The following is a 16929-nucleotide window of genomic DNA, read 5'->3' as shown; positions in this document are numbered from 1 at the left end:
CCAGTAGGTATTTAAGCCAAACAAAAATATCTTCAGATTTGTAGTAGAGTAACCAGTTCGTAACCAGTTGTTTTATTTACATGACTCATCAGTATCAATAGACAATATATACCTATAAGACCGTAGAGACTCTTACAGTACATATAACGTCTTACAAAAAATAAATTATTGTAGGGTAGAAACTAAGAGAGGGGTACTCTTATGTGCTCTCCTAAGTACTCTCTTATGTACCTACTCCCGATATGTACTCCTCTTATTATTTTTATGAACCTTAGGAACTCCTCTTATGTACTCTCTTACGTACGTACTCGCTTATGTAACTCCTTTGTACTCTCCTATGTACTCCTCTTATTTACTCTCTTATGAACTCTCTTATGCGCTCGTCTTATGTACTTTCTTATGTACTCCCCTTATACTCTCTTATGTACGCTACCTACTCTCCTATGTACTCTTTTGTATTCCTCTTATGTACTCTAGATATGCGCTCCGCTTATGAACTCCCCTTATGTACTCCTCTTATGTACACTCGGCAAAACGGATAGGTACGGTGGTCCACTAACACATTTGCAATATCTTATGCCTTATGAATATTAAGCATAATATTAAACAAAATTAAAAAAATAAAATGATTAAATAGTTTAATAATCCGCAGGGCATCTGAGGCGGATGACGGGGAGTAGCGACCCCGCGGGGCTATATATCCGAGTGCTTCAGGGAGAGTATACTGTCCCCCATCTCCGGCTTGCCGGAGTGAAGCATGACGGGGGATAGGTCTCCCGCCTCTTGGCTTGCCTTCATCGGCCGGTCAGAGTGGAGTCGCTAGAGCAAGGTTAGTCCTGCTCGGAGGGTAGGTGCCTCGTGGTAAGTGGCGAGTGGGCCGGTGATGCTGGACCCACAGGGAGCGCGTGATCTGCGTTTAAAGTCCGCCGAGGTATCCTCACCCTTCTCAGCCGCTCATATCCCTGTTGCCCTCTTGTTGCTTTTCAGTGACTGATTCCCGGGGGCCCAATAAGTGAGTTGGCGAGTCTCCACCTGCCATTTTAACATGTATTTAATACATTGTCATCGGCAGGTGCCATAGTTCCCGTAGTTTCCCCATTCCTAGTCCATTAGCATCCCATCACAATAGCCCAAGTAGTTTTCATCCATAGTTAGCAATAGTTTAGCACAGAACCGGGGATTGTCCTTGGGTACATTTCTATAGTGTATACAGGGATAATCGTCGGTTTTGTGTCACCATTTCATTAAAGTTGTCTCAAAAGGGCTTCAGCGTGTTGGCTTCGGCCCCACGTTCGCCTCCCAAAAATCCGGGACTCTATAGTCCCGAGGTCTGGTAGAGACATACAAAGATAATATAAACTTCATATTAGCATATTACCTCAAAAATCAAAATCATCAAAATCAAAATCTTTTTATTTCACATAGGCCTTTGCAGGCACCTATGAAACGTCACATTAGTTGCACGGTTCCAAAAAGTTGGTCTCATGGAGAAGAGCCGGCAAGAAACTCCATAGACACTCTTTTTAAAAAGTAATATAGTCAAACAGTCTATTACATAACAATAGTAAGCTCACAGAATTATACAATGCAAGAAAGTTAAACTGTAAATCTATACAATGCAAAGGGAGAAGAAAAGTCGTTTAATTGCCAGGGAAGCCACACATGGAGAGATAAGTATACCTATATCTCGATGCCTCTAATGTACCTAATGTTACTATAATTTAGATTTCTATGAGACAGAGAATTAAGAACTGTGCAATTGTGCGTTCGTCAATAATCAGATACGGGAAGCATGGATCTTCGCCGACCGGGAGCGAAGGCTGGAAATGCATACAGAGATGCCAACGCGTGGCACCGTGATATTATAGTTTCTACGCATCTACTCATATGGCTGAGCCTTTCCCCAGTATTTTGACATTACAAACTGTACGGAACCACTTGCATGCAGCTGGTGTGAAATGTCATAGGCCAGAACTTTACTATCTTATATTCATAAACAAAATCGGGCTTCACAAGAGAATATTTGGATTTTAATTGGTGCAATTATATTATTGCACCAATAATGGATGGATTGCATGAAAGATGACATGAATAGAAAGGGAGTGAGTATCAGTATGACGAGTGACAGAGAAAAATGGAAATGAATGACATATTGCGCCGACCCCAAATAAAATTTGGACACGGCTGGAGGAAGAAGAAGATTGGTGCAATAATATAGTTTTAGCGATGAAAAATGTTTTAAGTCGGAAAAGGCCGGTCGCAAAATACTTAGCTCAGTTGTCAATGTGACATCGGTTATCAGGTTCGCTGACAGTGTCACTGTCAGTCAGTAAATTATAGGTTATCTAGCTTCAGCAGGTTAACTTTATTATTTTTCCAGAAATAATCACTAAAAGTTATCAAAAATGCGACTGTCCCCAGTGTTAAATCGACAACACATTGGTTTTATGTTCAAGAAGCATTGGATAGTCCAGGGAAAGCGAGTACCTATTGATACTGGCGTCGAAGAACAGTTAAAAGCCAAAGGCATTAAAGTTGAGGATGCTCTCGAATTTGTCAAGGAAAAACCAGAACCACGAGAGCGGTAAGTTACAAATCAACATAATATATCCGTTTATTAGTTATGGCGAACGGGTCGCCAGAAAACAAACATATTTTTATGTTACAGCCTCAACATAGTGGGACCATATGAACCTCAGATTCCGCTGGACAAAAACCACCCTGACTACAAAGAACAGCCATGCTACACTTTAAAAAGTACAAACGTTCTCCTCGAAGGCATATCTCAAGCCCAGGTCCTTACAAAGACAATTATAGCAGAAAACAAACTGCCCCCTAAGATTGAGGAGCTTGCACAAGTCCCTGCTCCATCAGCTATTCACGAAAACATCAAGAAGGCTATCCTATCTGCTAATGTTTTTGATTGTGAACAAAAGAAGCTACCCAAAATTAAGGATGCAGAAAGACCAGCCTATAACTTCCCTAGGATTCTGGGCATTACAGACAGGAGACGAAAGTAAGTACTTACATTATAATGAATGATTGTCACCACCACTGCCACCACATCATTCCTGCAATATATATATTTTTTATTTCAATTCTAATAACATAATCTTATTAAATAACAATAGACTATTTTTATAAAAAGATTGAATATAATATGATTTCTAATCAATTGTCATTTTCAGCCAAATTCTGACAAACAGATTACTCCAGCTTGTGGAAAAGACCAGTGACAGTGAAGTTTCTCTCTCCAAATATGTCCTGAACGACGTTGAAAGCCAAACTGTATTTGAAAAAGAAGATGACCTGATTCAGTTCCAAGAAGTGTCTCACATACTGGTGACCAGCAACAAGCCAGTAAAGCATGACTTGGAGCAAGATATCACATACACAGAAATACCTGATCTATACCCTGTTAAGCATACCGTTACCTTGCCTCCAGAACACTTTTATGATGAGACAAGCAAGTACTGTAAGTATTGTCAATTTTAGTTGCAACAAATCATTAGCTTTCTACCAGATACCAACAGAACTTAGAGATTCATGTCACAATTTAATTTCACAAATTGGCCAATAGATAGTAGTCACTGAAATTTTGTCATTTTTAAAGTTTGGAATCCAAGAGCTTATTATTATATAGCCCTCATATCAGGTTTAAATCCATATTACTTGTCACTTCACATAATTAATGTACGAATGTACAGCATACATACTTACCTGCTTGGTTGTGTTGATGATGCGAATTCAAAAATAGAAGTACCTTTCATTTGACAATATCCTGTTCCAGCAATCCGCTCCAGCGTGAAGGTGCGACATCCACACACCACATGGCTGCACTACAACAAGACTGAGGTGAACAACATCTACGAGACCCCGGTCACTCAGCAGCAGATCCTCGGCAGGTCACTGACACATGCGTTCACAGTGGCCAGTGCTTATGCCAAGCAGTTGCATGGGGTATGTTGAAATTGTTATTTTACTTCATATTAGTTTCCAAGTAACATAATTTTGGATAAATAAGCCTTCAAGCCTTCCTTTTTCATAAGGAAGGCTTGAAGGCTTTTTTATCCAGGTGCGTTAAGTAGTTCCGATAGGACGCATGTAAAATCGCTGGCAGAAGCTAGAAACTTATTATCTCAGCCTGTTTTCAGTTCCACTAGCATGGTCACTCTGATCACGTTACATTCTATGAGAATTTTTGGCTCCTCTCTTATTAACACTGATGGGTATGTGTCAGGTTAATATAGAAAATGGGTATAAGATGAATAACACATAATTTAATCATCTTGTTCTCCAAATATTTAATTTTTACATGTTACTAATAAATAATAATTTATGTTTTTCTCACAGGAGGATGTAAAGGACCTACCAGAGCCAATATACATTAATTGTATACAAACAGACGGTCAAAAATATCATTTTGGTGTATTGGAACTAAACACACTAAATGTAGATGGTACTGAAGGCGCCAAGAATGTCTGGTACAGCAAGAATGACCTGAAGCTGTATGACTCAAGTCGCTACTTTGATGGCATGCCTGTCTTAGAAAACTATAACAACAAAGTGTATGGATACATAAATGCTTTATATAACTGTTAAGCCATCAAGTTTATCTATTAGTGTAGTATAATTATATAATTGATAATTTTAAAAATTGTTTTATTTCATCACAACACTCGCACAGTAAATATTCAAACTTCAATCATATTTATTAAATGTCTCTGTTACTTCTAATATAAAACAACATAACTATGGAGAGTATGTGATAAGAAAGCAAAGTATGATTGTAATGTATTCATGTGTATATCCCATTATATTTACAAGAACATAAATACATTTATTTCAAGATTAGAATAGATAATGCTTACACATACCGAAACACTTTGTACATTAAATAATAGTACATCAGGAAATTGAAACAAAAATATATAAACAAGCTCATTTATCCATCGCGAACTTCTGCAATCGACGTCTTCTCAGCTCGTCGGCTGCATCCACATCAGTCTTGTCTCTGCAATTAATAAACATTCAAACATCACATATGTTTATCTCATTGATAGCTTTTTGTCGTAGCAATAGATACTGCAGCACAATTAAAATTAAATTTCAGTTTACGTATTTGCTTTCGTCGCGCCCTCACAACCCTGCTTGTTTGCATGAAAAATAGTCCTACTATAATATTTATCGTCACAAGTAATAGTAGCGTAGTGGGAACGCGCTCTCAATTTAAAAATTGTCGTTGGCAACAAGAAAATTATTCATATGACTCAACTATCTATAGTACCTAGCAAAAGTAGGTTATGTTAATATCGTAGAGCTAAAGAGTTTGTGAGTTTGATAGAACATACTTATCTCAGGTAGGTACTATTATAGTTCGGCCGCTCAGAGAATGCGTTTCTGACACATCGCGATTGAACTGACGACGTAACTTTGTAATGGCGTTGCAGTACGATAAAAATATTTTTGCTGGTTGTTTATCGTTTTAACAATTGTTGAGCATTAAAACAACATTATTATATCAATAATAATCAATGAATGTTGTAATTTTGTGCCAAATTGAGTGTCAAATAACTTGGTAAACAATATTTTTCTAAATCTATACTGCGCTATTACAAGGTTATGTCAGCGCTTTATATTTGTAGTGCTGTGCTAAAAATAACAGGCAAGTATCGTAATCTGTTCTGGTTGATGGTTCTTATACAGTTATACTTATAATATAAAATAATACTTTTTGTTTTTCTTTTTAAGAATTTGAAAATAATGGACTATAGGATAACTTTTATGAAATATAAAAATAAAAGTATGATCAAACTGAACGCGCGAAAGAAAGTAGCATTTTTATATTTAGGTTGAAATTGGTAACCCCAAATGGCATCATGGGCCGTCATTTTGTGACGCTAAATAGTCGTTTGTTGTCGTTTCGTGCGCTAAGACTAAGTGCCCTGCCTCATTAGGACGCCAATGACGACGTCGCCGGCTACGTATCCAAGCAGTTAGTATTGAAATGTATGGAACGTCGCAACGTCGCCAAATTGGAGGCGTGGCCACGAGCTACAGTTCCCTATGTGGCTTCTGGCTACCGTGGCAACTTGGCGACGCGACGTGGCCACAGTAGCCACTATAATGTACACGGTAAAGCGCACCTCCCTCACACAGTCGCCAATGTGGTCGCCAATTAGCTTGCAATTTCTTGAGCGACGACGTAAACAATTGACTGTCGAGACGCCATGGCCACTCGACTTGGCGACATTTGGATGCCAGAAGTAGCCAGACCTGTGCCGCTTGCGACGTCGCCATGGCGTCCCAGTGAGGTAGAGCTCTAAAAACCTGATTTTGGAAGGTTTTGACCGAGATATCAGGATTGATTCTGTTATTGATAATACCTAATATAATTATACACGTAGGCGAAGATGATGATGAAGACACCACCTCCTCAAGCGAATCGGAGTCTGATTAATATTCTGTACGCACATTCAATTCAATGTACTTACTTTATTGCATAGAAATACAGATTGTAACTTTGTAACAAAGAATAAATAAAACGATTTTATTATATGAATATTACCTTTTTTTGGTTTCCACTTAAATAACTAAAATATAAATTTTAAATGATTCCGCCAATTTAAAACGAAAATAATCTTAAAATAATGCGGCGGTTTATTTTGGGGGAACGGTAACGAACTCAGTGTTATGTTGTGCCCATCACTAGTCCTGACTAACTGATAGGTGTCAGGAACGCATTCTCTGAACGGCCGAACTATAGTTCAAATTGTATTTATTTATCAGATAATATGTATTAACCGCTTGTTTGTCGCTAATTACAGAACCGTAGAAAATTTGATGTCTCGCATATGTAACCATTTTGTGGATGTTTAAGGGAGTATTTCTCTCGAGCGCGACTCGGAACTCTTTCTGTGCATGAGTAACTCAATTAATAATGCAAGTGTTTACCTATTAGTGTCTACAGGGGTAGTAGTGTCGGGCTGCATGGGACTCAGGTCGTCCGTGAGGATAGTTTTGCTGGTGGAGGGGATGGGCGTCGGTTGCTTGTAGCTTGAGGTGGTTGGTACTACGTCGGGTTCAGTTTTCACTTGAGACGTCGGCTCCTGGGATTCCTTGTTCAACTCTTCTAATCTCCTATTTAAAAAAAAAATGATTGTAAACGAAATACCCATGGCATGATATACAAAAGAGGTTTAGAGGTTCCAAATTGCAAAACTCCATTTTTAACACACTAAAAAAAAGAGATTACGTAATAATTATCCTGGTAATGTAATGAGAGCTCTTACGTTTCCGTTTGAGTAGACACGGTGGCGTTGTTCTGCGGCAAGTTGGCTACAACTGTCGAGTATTGCTGCATCAGCAGTACAGATGCGTCCAGCATAGCTTGAATCTCTCGGAGTAACTGGAAAGAGAAACAAAAAATTATGATGAATGAAAACCTTGTCATAACATTTATTTGATACACAAGCTGTCATCTTGTTTTCATTTAAAGTTTTCTTTTTAGTATTGTTACTTAAAGGCCAGAATATTTCGAGATAAAATGTAGGTATTTAAAACGATCTTTGGTATTTATTAGTTAGTATCTTTTTGTGAAGATTATTTACCTGTAGTCGGGCCTCAATGTTTCTGCGCTCATTGCCCTCCATACGTTGCAGCTCAGCAGTGGTCAGGTTGGCGAGGGACGCGGGTCGGGGCGGCGGCGGCGGTGGCATACCCCACGCCATCATTGCTAAAATAAAAGCGATGGTATATATGTACATAATAATGGAGCATAGATCTAAGATATAGTTTATAAGAAAACTTGATTGTAATAATAAATAATTCGGTAATTATTTATACAAGCTGTAGAAGTAAATGTGGAATTATGATTCAGAAATATCCAAACAAATACAGGCTCAAAGAAAACACTAGCAATACGCTTATTACATCACATTTATTACTTTATCTTCAATATATAGAGCTTGTGTTTTCTTTGAGGCTAGATTTGTTTAGATATTTCTGAATTATAATTCCACATTTACTTGTACAGCTTGTTGACCCTCTATTTTCCCTTAATTATTACTTCATTCATTTAGTCAGTATGGTAACTAATTCCTCACAACTTGGCGTGCTTCGATTTGGATGACCAATCCTACCTTAAAAGACCCTTTCCTACCCTAAGAGACCGGAAAACAAAAAGAACTGAGTGTACTCACGTGGTGGGGGTGGCATATTAGGGAAGGGCGGTGGCACAGGGCCGGGCGGCGGCGGCGTGGGCGCCACGTGCGGCACGTGCGGCGCCAGGCCGGGGTGCGCGGGCGCCGGCGCGGGGCCCGCCGCTCCGCCCGCCTCGGGGGCCGGCGCTCGCAGCACGTTCAGTCGGCACGTAGGACACGTCTGCTGCCGCTGGAACCACAGCCGAAGGCAAGCGGCGTGGAATATGTGGTTGCACGGTAACTTCTTGGCTCCTGTCACAAGTTTATTTATGTTTAGTTAGGTACCTTCGAGACAAGATAATGGCTCAAGATTTTAATAGCTCACGTAGGCCGGTTTACACTTTGCGAAGTGTGAAGTGATAAGTGTTAAGCGTTAACTTTACGCGATAAGTCTCAAGTGTTAAGTAGTCTTTTCCATCTCCGTTTACACAGTGTTTAGGAAGAAGCTCATAGTGGTACTGTCCGTTGTGCATAGTGTCTCTAGAAATGGAAGATGAACAGAGCCTAATATTGAGACAAATAATTAAGGAGATTGTATCTTTTGTGGTATCTGATATAGAAAATGAACTCAATTTTGAAATCGGGAATTCCCATCGCTTCACTCAGTTTCAATAGGGCCGCATCTCTCAACTGTTTGTTTTTAAATTCTGCGCACTTTACATTGTCATCATCCTCCGAGCCTTTTCCCAATCATGTTGGGGTCGGCTTCCAGTCTAACCGGATTCAGCTGAGTACCAGTGTTTTACAAGAAGCGACTGCCTATCTGACCTCCTCAACCCAGTATCCCGGGCAACCCGATACCCCTTGGTTAGACTGGTGTCAGACTTACTGGCTTCTGACTACCCGTAACGACTGCCAAGGATGTTCAATGACAGCCGGGACCACGAAGGAGAAAAGACTAGCGGAGATGCCCTAACGCAGGTAGGTCACGCGCCTTCAGGTAGGTCAAATACGTCACGACTACGTCACGGCAGGCGTGGCTGGACACCGCCCATATACCGTCCTTTACATCAAACTGACATCTTGTCATGGTTGTATTTTTACCACAATTTCAACAGATTTTATTTGTTACTCGATTAAAACGATGAAATGCGCTATCATTAATTGTAGAAATTGCTCAGGATCCAAATTCAAACATACCATAGGATAATATTTCACGTGTAAGTAATATTTTAGCTTTAAAACAAATTTTTTGCTAGAGACATCTGTCGTCGAATAGCTGCATTTCTAGAACCTCTAAGTGAATTTGTATTATTTTCGTATCAATCTTGTATCAATGTATATTATTGGTACCAATTTTTGCCTTAAAAAGCAGCTTAATTTTTCCTTGCATCCTACAAGTTTTTTTTATAGATTATTTACAAACCAAAACATATGATATATTATCATGAAAATTGAATATTATAAAAACACCATCTTTCGGTAAGTAGTCGACTTACGTATATTTGAAGTAAAATTGTGTTCATCAAGACAGAGAGACCCGTTACAAAATTAAGTGCTACCAGACATCGAAAATGCAATCACCCATTCTTAAAAAAGGTCTTATTTAAAAAAGCTGCAATTATCTTAAAATTAATCATAACTCTAACGATGTATATTTATTTATATTCATCACTAGCCGTTTTCCTGCGGTTTCACCCGCGTACCGTGGGAGCTACTGCCCGCACCGGGATAAAATATAGCCTATGTTACTTGCAGATAATATAGCTTTCTAATGGTGAAAGAATATTTAAAATCGGTCCAGTAGTTTTTGAGTTTATCCATTACAACCAAACAAACAAACAAAGTTTTCCTCTTTATAATATTAGAATAGATCAGCAATGTTTTACATAGGTATATCTCTCTTGCCGTACATATTTTTTGGATGTACCTTTACTCAGAGCAACATCCGACTCACATAAAGTCTGCTACTTATTTAGTGGATGCGCCGTTATGATACAGTTGTGAAAACTCTAATTTGATAAACACTGTCCCTATAATTTTAATTCCCATTTTTCTTGGTGAATTTCGTAATGTGGCAACATCGAAAATAACAACAGTCATCGCAGCACGGTTCTAGAACAAATAGAACGAATTTTCGTGCTTGTGATGCCATAGTGGCTAGTAGACGAACTAACACAATGCCATAAGTTGATACTTAAATTACACCATGGGGGTATTTTAGACCCGTGGTGAATAAAAATGATTTTTCATCGAGTCTCCGTTTAATGGTTCCTAGATACCTATTTCATTTCTGGAGGAGTAAATAAATTGTTGTGGGGCAAGTTCTCTGCACAAAATAATACTTATATAACAATTAATTTTCTAACTTTTGTATCTGTCTCTTTTTCTTCGTGTATCGCGTTCATTCGTTGACATCGGACGCGTTTGCACTGTTCGCAGAAATTATTTTAATTTCGTGCCGAGCGCGGCGTCAGCCGCCGCTAAGTCGATACCATGCGTTCGGAAGAACTCGTGGCGAACGAGGTCCTGGCGTTCCTGCAGTACCAGCTGGACGTCATGGATGAGGTCAGTGTGACCCAGATTTGCACCTCGAACTTCACCGAGGAGGAGATACGCAGCGCAAAGACGCTGTTGTACGAGTCGCTGCAAATGGCAGACCGAATGCCGACCCGCAGGCGAGATGAAAAGGGAGAGAGGAGTCTCCAAGACACTATAAGGCTGTTAAAGGAGACCGACCCGGACGACGTGCCAACGTTCGTGGCAAAGGAGTTGCGGAAGCTGCCCCCGGTCACTTTCGATCACGTCGACGTCACCAGGCTGTTAAAGGACATCACGAGTATGAGGTCCAGCCTGGTCGAGCTGCAATTGAAGCTGGAGGCATCACAATCCACCATCAGTGATCTACGTAGCGAGGTAGCTGAATTGCGAAACTCTGTATGTAGGTCACACGCGCACGCCAACAGCGACAACACATGCCACGGACAGGTCAACGCATCGCCGCAGCGCGCCGAGTCAGCAAAATTGCACTCGTCGCCTGCCGTCGCCACTACTAGTGATGCGTCACCGTGCCCCGCCCTCCCCGCGTCCCCTGCCCTCGGGACACCGACAAATGTAAGCACGTCTAGGCTTGGACGTGTTTACTCGGATGCCGTAAAGCGAGATCCCGTCCAACGGCCACCCAAAGCTACTGTGGCGATACAAAAACAGCCCGAAGGAACTCGAGGTACGGTACAATCTGTACCATGTAAAGGGAAAGCTGATGCAGATGGTTTCGTCAAGGTGGAGAGAAGGAAGAAGAAGCCATCTAGCCGAAATCAATGCGGAACTGCGTTGACTGGTCCGAACATGCTGCTGCGCCCCGCAATACCGACGACGCAGCTGTATGTTTCGCGTTTACATCACTCCACGAAGGTCGAGGAGATCGTGGAGTATATACGAGTCAAGACGAACTGGACCTTAAGAGTCGAGAAGTTGGAGCCGAGACACAATACAAATTTCAAATCGTTTGTGGTACGTGTGCCGACTCAGCATCTCGACATGTTCCAAGAACAGTTTTGGCCGAAAGGTGTCGTTTTCCGGCGATTCCGCGGGAGGCTACGCGACACCACGCAGTGCAACACGACACCGCCTATTCGTGTCAACAAATAGACTTGACGATTGTTTTTATTTTTGTATGTATTAGTTTATAATTATTTTAATGTTAATTGTTATTTGTGTATTATATTTTCTATGGGCCCTAGTTGCCTGAATTAAAGGAATAAATAAAAAAAAATAAAAAATTTCAAATGAATGCTTCTTTAAACTTTCTAATTGAATTACTATTTTAAAAGAATTATTAATTTTGAGTATTTACTTTACTTTTGAGTATGTCACTAGTGGTCGATGTTAGTTTAGGGTTAGATTTTAATCATCCTATTCCACGCTAGATGGATTTACAAAAAATGGGTGGCTTCCCATAAAAGGCGTATAAGGGTGGAGCACGGGTGGAGACAGTAACGTTCCTCGTCCCCCGCTCACCCGAATTTTGGCGCGCTGCTTTGTTAGGAGATTTTTCGTTAGGGCATCTCCGCTAGTCTTTTCTCCTCCGTGGCCGGGACCTACAGTTTAACGTGCCATCCGAAACACAGCCAATGGTGTCTAAGATATACTTAGAAAGTACATACAAACTTAGAAAAGTTGCATTGGTACTTGCCTGACCTGGGATCGAACCCGCGCCCTCGTACTTGAGGTTGGTCCTTTACCCACTAGGCCACCACGACTCTTCGTACTTTACATTGTATAGGCATTCAAACTTTATGTATTCTTGTACGAATTTTAAAGTATGTTGTTCCGTCCACTTCATTTTCGCTTTGAACTTGACACTGCGCACTTAACACACACGTATTTACACACTGATTAGTATAGGCAAATTGCGAGAGAGGGTAGTAGAAAAGTTGAGAGGGGGTAGTCACTTAACAACAAAAATAGACCTTGATTCTATTCACTCGCACTAATCAATAAGTACTAATCGCACGTATCACTTAACACTAATCACTTTACGCTTCCGTTCACACCTTGATTACTAAACACCTGCACTAATCACCTGCAGTGTTCACTTAACAAAGTGTAAACCGGGCATAAGACAGTCAACTTAACTTCCATATTGTTAATAAAGGTAAACCAATACCTAATAAGTGAAAGTGAAAACCTTCAACCTAATTTACTAAAATAGCGTATTGCTCTATTGCTTGGAATACCGATCGAAATAAAACAAATAGTTCACGCTGTCAACCGGCGCCCACAAATATGTAATTTATTACACCCTGATAATTAAATATTTACAAGAAAGTGTAATAATGAAATTTCGAGTAAATAGTGACACGTCATATACTCTGTAGCCTGGGGCCCGATTCTCCTAATTTTACTTAAGCGACCTTCGATTGACGTTCGACTCGATTCGACTGAGATCCAATCCCGACTCGATTACGATTGAAGCGTATGTGGCATTCCGCTATTTTTTCTTTGAAATAAGCCTTTTTATCCTTTTCTGTCATTCAATAATGAATCATTTTGTCTGCAAATGATTTACGATTGCAAAATGATTGTTCAGCAAACTACCGTATAGACCAAAATCATCAAAATAGCAGACCAATCGCACACCAATCAAATGTCAATCGAATACGATTGGTCTTTTATTAGTAGCAGAATGCCCGATATGGTTAAAACTGCTATTACGATCATATTGCGATTCGATTTCTATTCGATTTTGACATTATTAACTTAGGAGAATCGGGGCCCTGGTGTTCGAGGTCAACAGACCCCGCGCGTATGAGTTCAATTGTTATTAAGTCTTAATTTAACCACACGCGTTTCAGGTTTCACTGGCCTTGTACTTTATCAGCACGAATCTTAAGAATTCTGTAATAACTATTACAAGAACAATATACGAAAGTTTATATATTTTTTAAATAACTCGTGAAGAATCGATGTTTTTAAAAAATTATTGTGTAATCTTCCGTAAACGTTACAAAGTCACGTTTAACTTTATCGCTAACTTTTATCTGCATTACAAAGACAATTTCGTAATCTCAGGGTATGCCTTAGAACATAATCATCGGAAATGAATCGATTAATTCATAGGATCATTCAATGAGGGGTCTGCGAATAGCAGGATTGTATCGGTTAAAACAATAAAAGAGGCAGTACAGCCAATTACACAGTTGTTATTGCATGACTCATCCTTTTCCCATGTCTTTAGCTGAGCATATGTTTAATTATTCCCGATTCAATATTATTAAACATTGCGATCGTTTTAAAATCAGCTACCAACCAAATAGTAAATCAACAGAAAAACACAAAACTAATTAAAGTGATATTAAAGAGGTTGTACGAACCTGTATGCATTTCTTCACGACAAATGATGCACTCGTTGTCAGCGGCGGCAAGTTCTGCGGGTGTCGCGTCCGGATACAGAGTGTTCATATTCCGAATAGCCCGTCTAGATAGTACCACGTCATTGTACGCCTTCTTGAAGCTCCTGCAATCATAGACAACGGTAATAACATAATAACACCTCACCCTAAGCTGACCTGTGAGCTAGGCATTGTTCATGTTCACACTAATGGGACAAGCTGAGAATTATGATAATGAAGCCGTATAAACACGTAAGTCAGTAATTATAACTGACTGAACACAAGATGTCTTAGCGACTTAACAAATTATTTATGTTATGAAAATAATACTTTTTTTGGTATACAAATCCAAGTTTTCGCCTGAATTGTGTTTAATTGTGTTCGAAATTTAATTGTTCATATCATTATATCATTAACTTTGTATGTTATAGCAGCATTTACGTTTATGCTAATGACATACTTTAATGAGAAAGCCACAGTTTAAGCCTTATTTGCCTGTAGCAACGTTTCTAAATGCCCACAAGGACTTTTCAATTTACCAGTTACTAAGTGAATTGTTTTCTTACCTCATAGTCTCATACATGGGTCGGAATGCAAAGAGTGGTAGGGTGTAGATCCTGACCATGACTGCCACAAAGCCGATGTAGAGCAATACTTTGAGGAAGTTGATGGCCAGTTCTGTGTACAGTAGGACCGCAGCTTTGCTCTCCCAAGGGGCTTCCCAGCGTGAGTCAATTGCATGGAGCACATACTGGGGACATAATCATCATTACTTGTGTGTCATTGATTAGATAAATGTAATGAAAGAGGCAGCGAAAGTTATACTATAAATACTTCATGTTCATGACATTCAAGGATTATTTTGTACTAATGGGAATCAAACAATCCAATAAGAATTTAAGAAGACAAGTTTTCCTTTTAAGTCTACTGAACGGATAGGTATGTAAAATTAAGCACATAACAATTTTAAAATACATTTATATGTATATGGCAAAGTGATGTCTTGCTTTTAAAAATCATCATTCATTCATCATTCATCAGAAGCAGATAAAATTTGTATAAGGAAAAACACTCACCTTGATCAATATATTGACTATCATTATTATTAAAATGCTATACTCAAAGCCGAACACCAGTTGTACCGAGGGACCCTTCGAGGCTGTGAACTGGTACGCATGGTGGATGAAGTAGAAGTCTGCGTGAGCCAACAGCATCAGCAATGTCAATATCCTCACATGGAACAACAATCCTATTACAGGACTCCTCTCCATCTGGATAAAGACAATGTGAATTTACCATTTTAAAACTCATTTTAAGGAACAAAAAAAATATTGTTGTCTATGTAGTCAAATAGATTATGTTCTTCTAGCTTCCGCCAGCGGCTTCTCCCGCGTGTTGTGTTGCTAAAAAGTAGCTTATGTGTTAATCCAGGGTATTACCTATCTACATACCAAATTTCAATCAAATCAGTCCAGCCGTTTTTGCGTGATTGAATAACAAACATACATCCATACATTCTCACAAACTTTCACATTTATAAGTAGATTTAGGCTAAAACATTACACTGTTTGTATATATTCTGCAAGTAATTCATAGTATAAATTCCTCAGCTTTGTTTATCAGTGGCAATATTATCTTGTTAATCTAAAAACTACTTACAACATAAACACCAATGTTGAAAAACAACTTTTTATTTATCAAGCTGAGGTCATTGAGTCTGTGCCTTTATGGTACAAATATAGTTTTTTTATTCAAGCCAACTATCAACAATATAGTATTGCTTATTACAATAACATAAGGTATGGTGCATAAGAAGTTTTTTATAAAACCACAAATAATTAAAACAACTTTATTAATTAAAATACTTCATAATGTTTCTGGCATTAAGCAAGGGCCAGATGATAATTAAACCTTACTAATTGCCTACTATAATTAGTTTCTTTGTCTCATAAATAGAAAAGCATTACTTACATAGTCAACTCTGTCTTCAGCAAGCCAATGGAATGCTTTGAGAAACAGCAGAAGGGTGAACAGCGCAATAAATTTTGGATTGAAATCATCTCTGAACACAGTGAATGCTAAACATGTTTCAGTTATAGCATACCAGGATCTCTCAATCAAATGCTGAAATAAAACAATGTATTCTATGACTTTTCCTTCTCATTCTATACCTACATAGGAAACAGCTTACAAACATATGGGCCATTTACCTCAAATTCTGCTGGACGAAGCTGCCCAAAGAATATCTTCCTCAATAGTTTACCCACTAGTAAAACCAGTATAAAAGCTTGCAAATACATTACCTGCAAGCACAAGATTGATCATTTATAAACAATAATTCACTACAAAAACATCTTGCAATTCCAATAAGATTTTACATAATATTGAAATACAAAATATTGTTAAAACAATACAATGGCGGTGCGCCGATATTCCGTGGAATTTTGGGCTGCTATTTACTATGTGAAATGAAGATTATATGTTTAACTTACAGCCATGCTGGGATTGGAATTTGTTAGATAAACTATCGAAGGATAAAACTGTTTCTTCTGGTAGTAGGCATTGCCGATAACCACAGTCGTAAGTCCAAGACTGATCACAGTTGCTAGTAAAGCCTTCATTTTGGTACTTTTGCGATTCGCCGATGCACTAAAATTTTCATACGAATTAACCAGTGAAATTTCTACGCACTCCAAAATCGTAAGGCTGTCAATAAATACATTTTCAAAACATCATTTCGTATCTTCGTAAAACACAAAACTATTTTTGTTTGACGTGTTCAATGTTCATTTGTGTCATTCCTATTGCCACAGGTTATGTGAAAATAAACAGAGATTTTATACTACCATAGTCAAAGGCCAGCAAACGTGACAAAACAAAACGGACAAGAGAAG

General features: G+C 39.0%; 3 protein-coding genes across 4 annotated transcripts; 2 read left to right on the top strand and 1 right to left on the bottom strand.

Moving 5' to 3' along the window:
- Positions 1–2313: 2313 nt before the first annotated feature.
- LOC124640496 (39S ribosomal protein L37, mitochondrial) lies at positions 2314–4657 on the top strand. Its single transcript, XM_047178284.1, has 5 exons — positions 2314–2584; positions 2669–3016; positions 3189–3475; positions 3791–3960; positions 4354–4657. The coding sequence occupies exons 1-5, from the start codon at positions 2406–2408 to the stop codon at positions 4600–4602; spliced, it is 1233 nt and encodes a 410-aa protein (XP_047034240.1). The 5' UTR covers positions 2314–2405; the 3' UTR covers positions 4603–4657.
- Positions 4658–4930: 273 nt separating this feature from the next.
- Positions 4931–16859, bottom strand: LOC124640495 (E3 ubiquitin-protein ligase synoviolin). 2 transcript variants are annotated; one of them, XM_047178283.1, is made up of 12 exons: positions 16756–16859; positions 16528–16684; positions 16246–16338; positions 16007–16159; positions 15112–15306; positions 14602–14786; positions 14018–14160; positions 8202–8453; positions 7611–7735; positions 7293–7408; positions 6955–7140; positions 4931–5014 (listed from the first exon to the last, which is right to left on the bottom strand). In XM_047178283.1, exons 2-12 carry the CDS (start codon positions 16654–16656, stop codon positions 4942–4944), a joined length of 1650 nt encoding a protein of 549 aa, XP_047034239.1. In that variant the 5' UTR covers positions 16657–16684; positions 16756–16859; the 3' UTR covers positions 4931–4941. The 2 variants fall into 2 exon arrangements, with proteins under 2 accessions (XP_047034239.1, XP_047034238.1); XM_047178282.1 differs by having other exon boundaries at positions 16528–16844.
- On the top strand, positions 10536–11913 carry LOC124640497. The gene has a single exon (XM_047178285.1). It carries the CDS (start codon positions 10638–10640, stop codon positions 11790–11792), a length of 1155 nt encoding a protein of 384 aa, XP_047034241.1. The 5' UTR covers positions 10536–10637; the 3' UTR covers positions 11793–11913.
- Positions 16860–16929: the final 70 nt, after the last annotated feature.

The sequence above is a fragment of the Helicoverpa zea genome, chromosome 20 (assembly GCF_022581195.2).
Source record: "Helicoverpa zea isolate HzStark_Cry1AcR chromosome 20, ilHelZeax1.1, whole genome shotgun sequence".
NCBI classification, from domain to species: Eukaryota; Metazoa; Arthropoda; class Insecta; order Lepidoptera; family Noctuidae; genus Helicoverpa; species Helicoverpa zea.
This window is presented reverse-complemented; position numbering and strand designations above follow the sequence as displayed.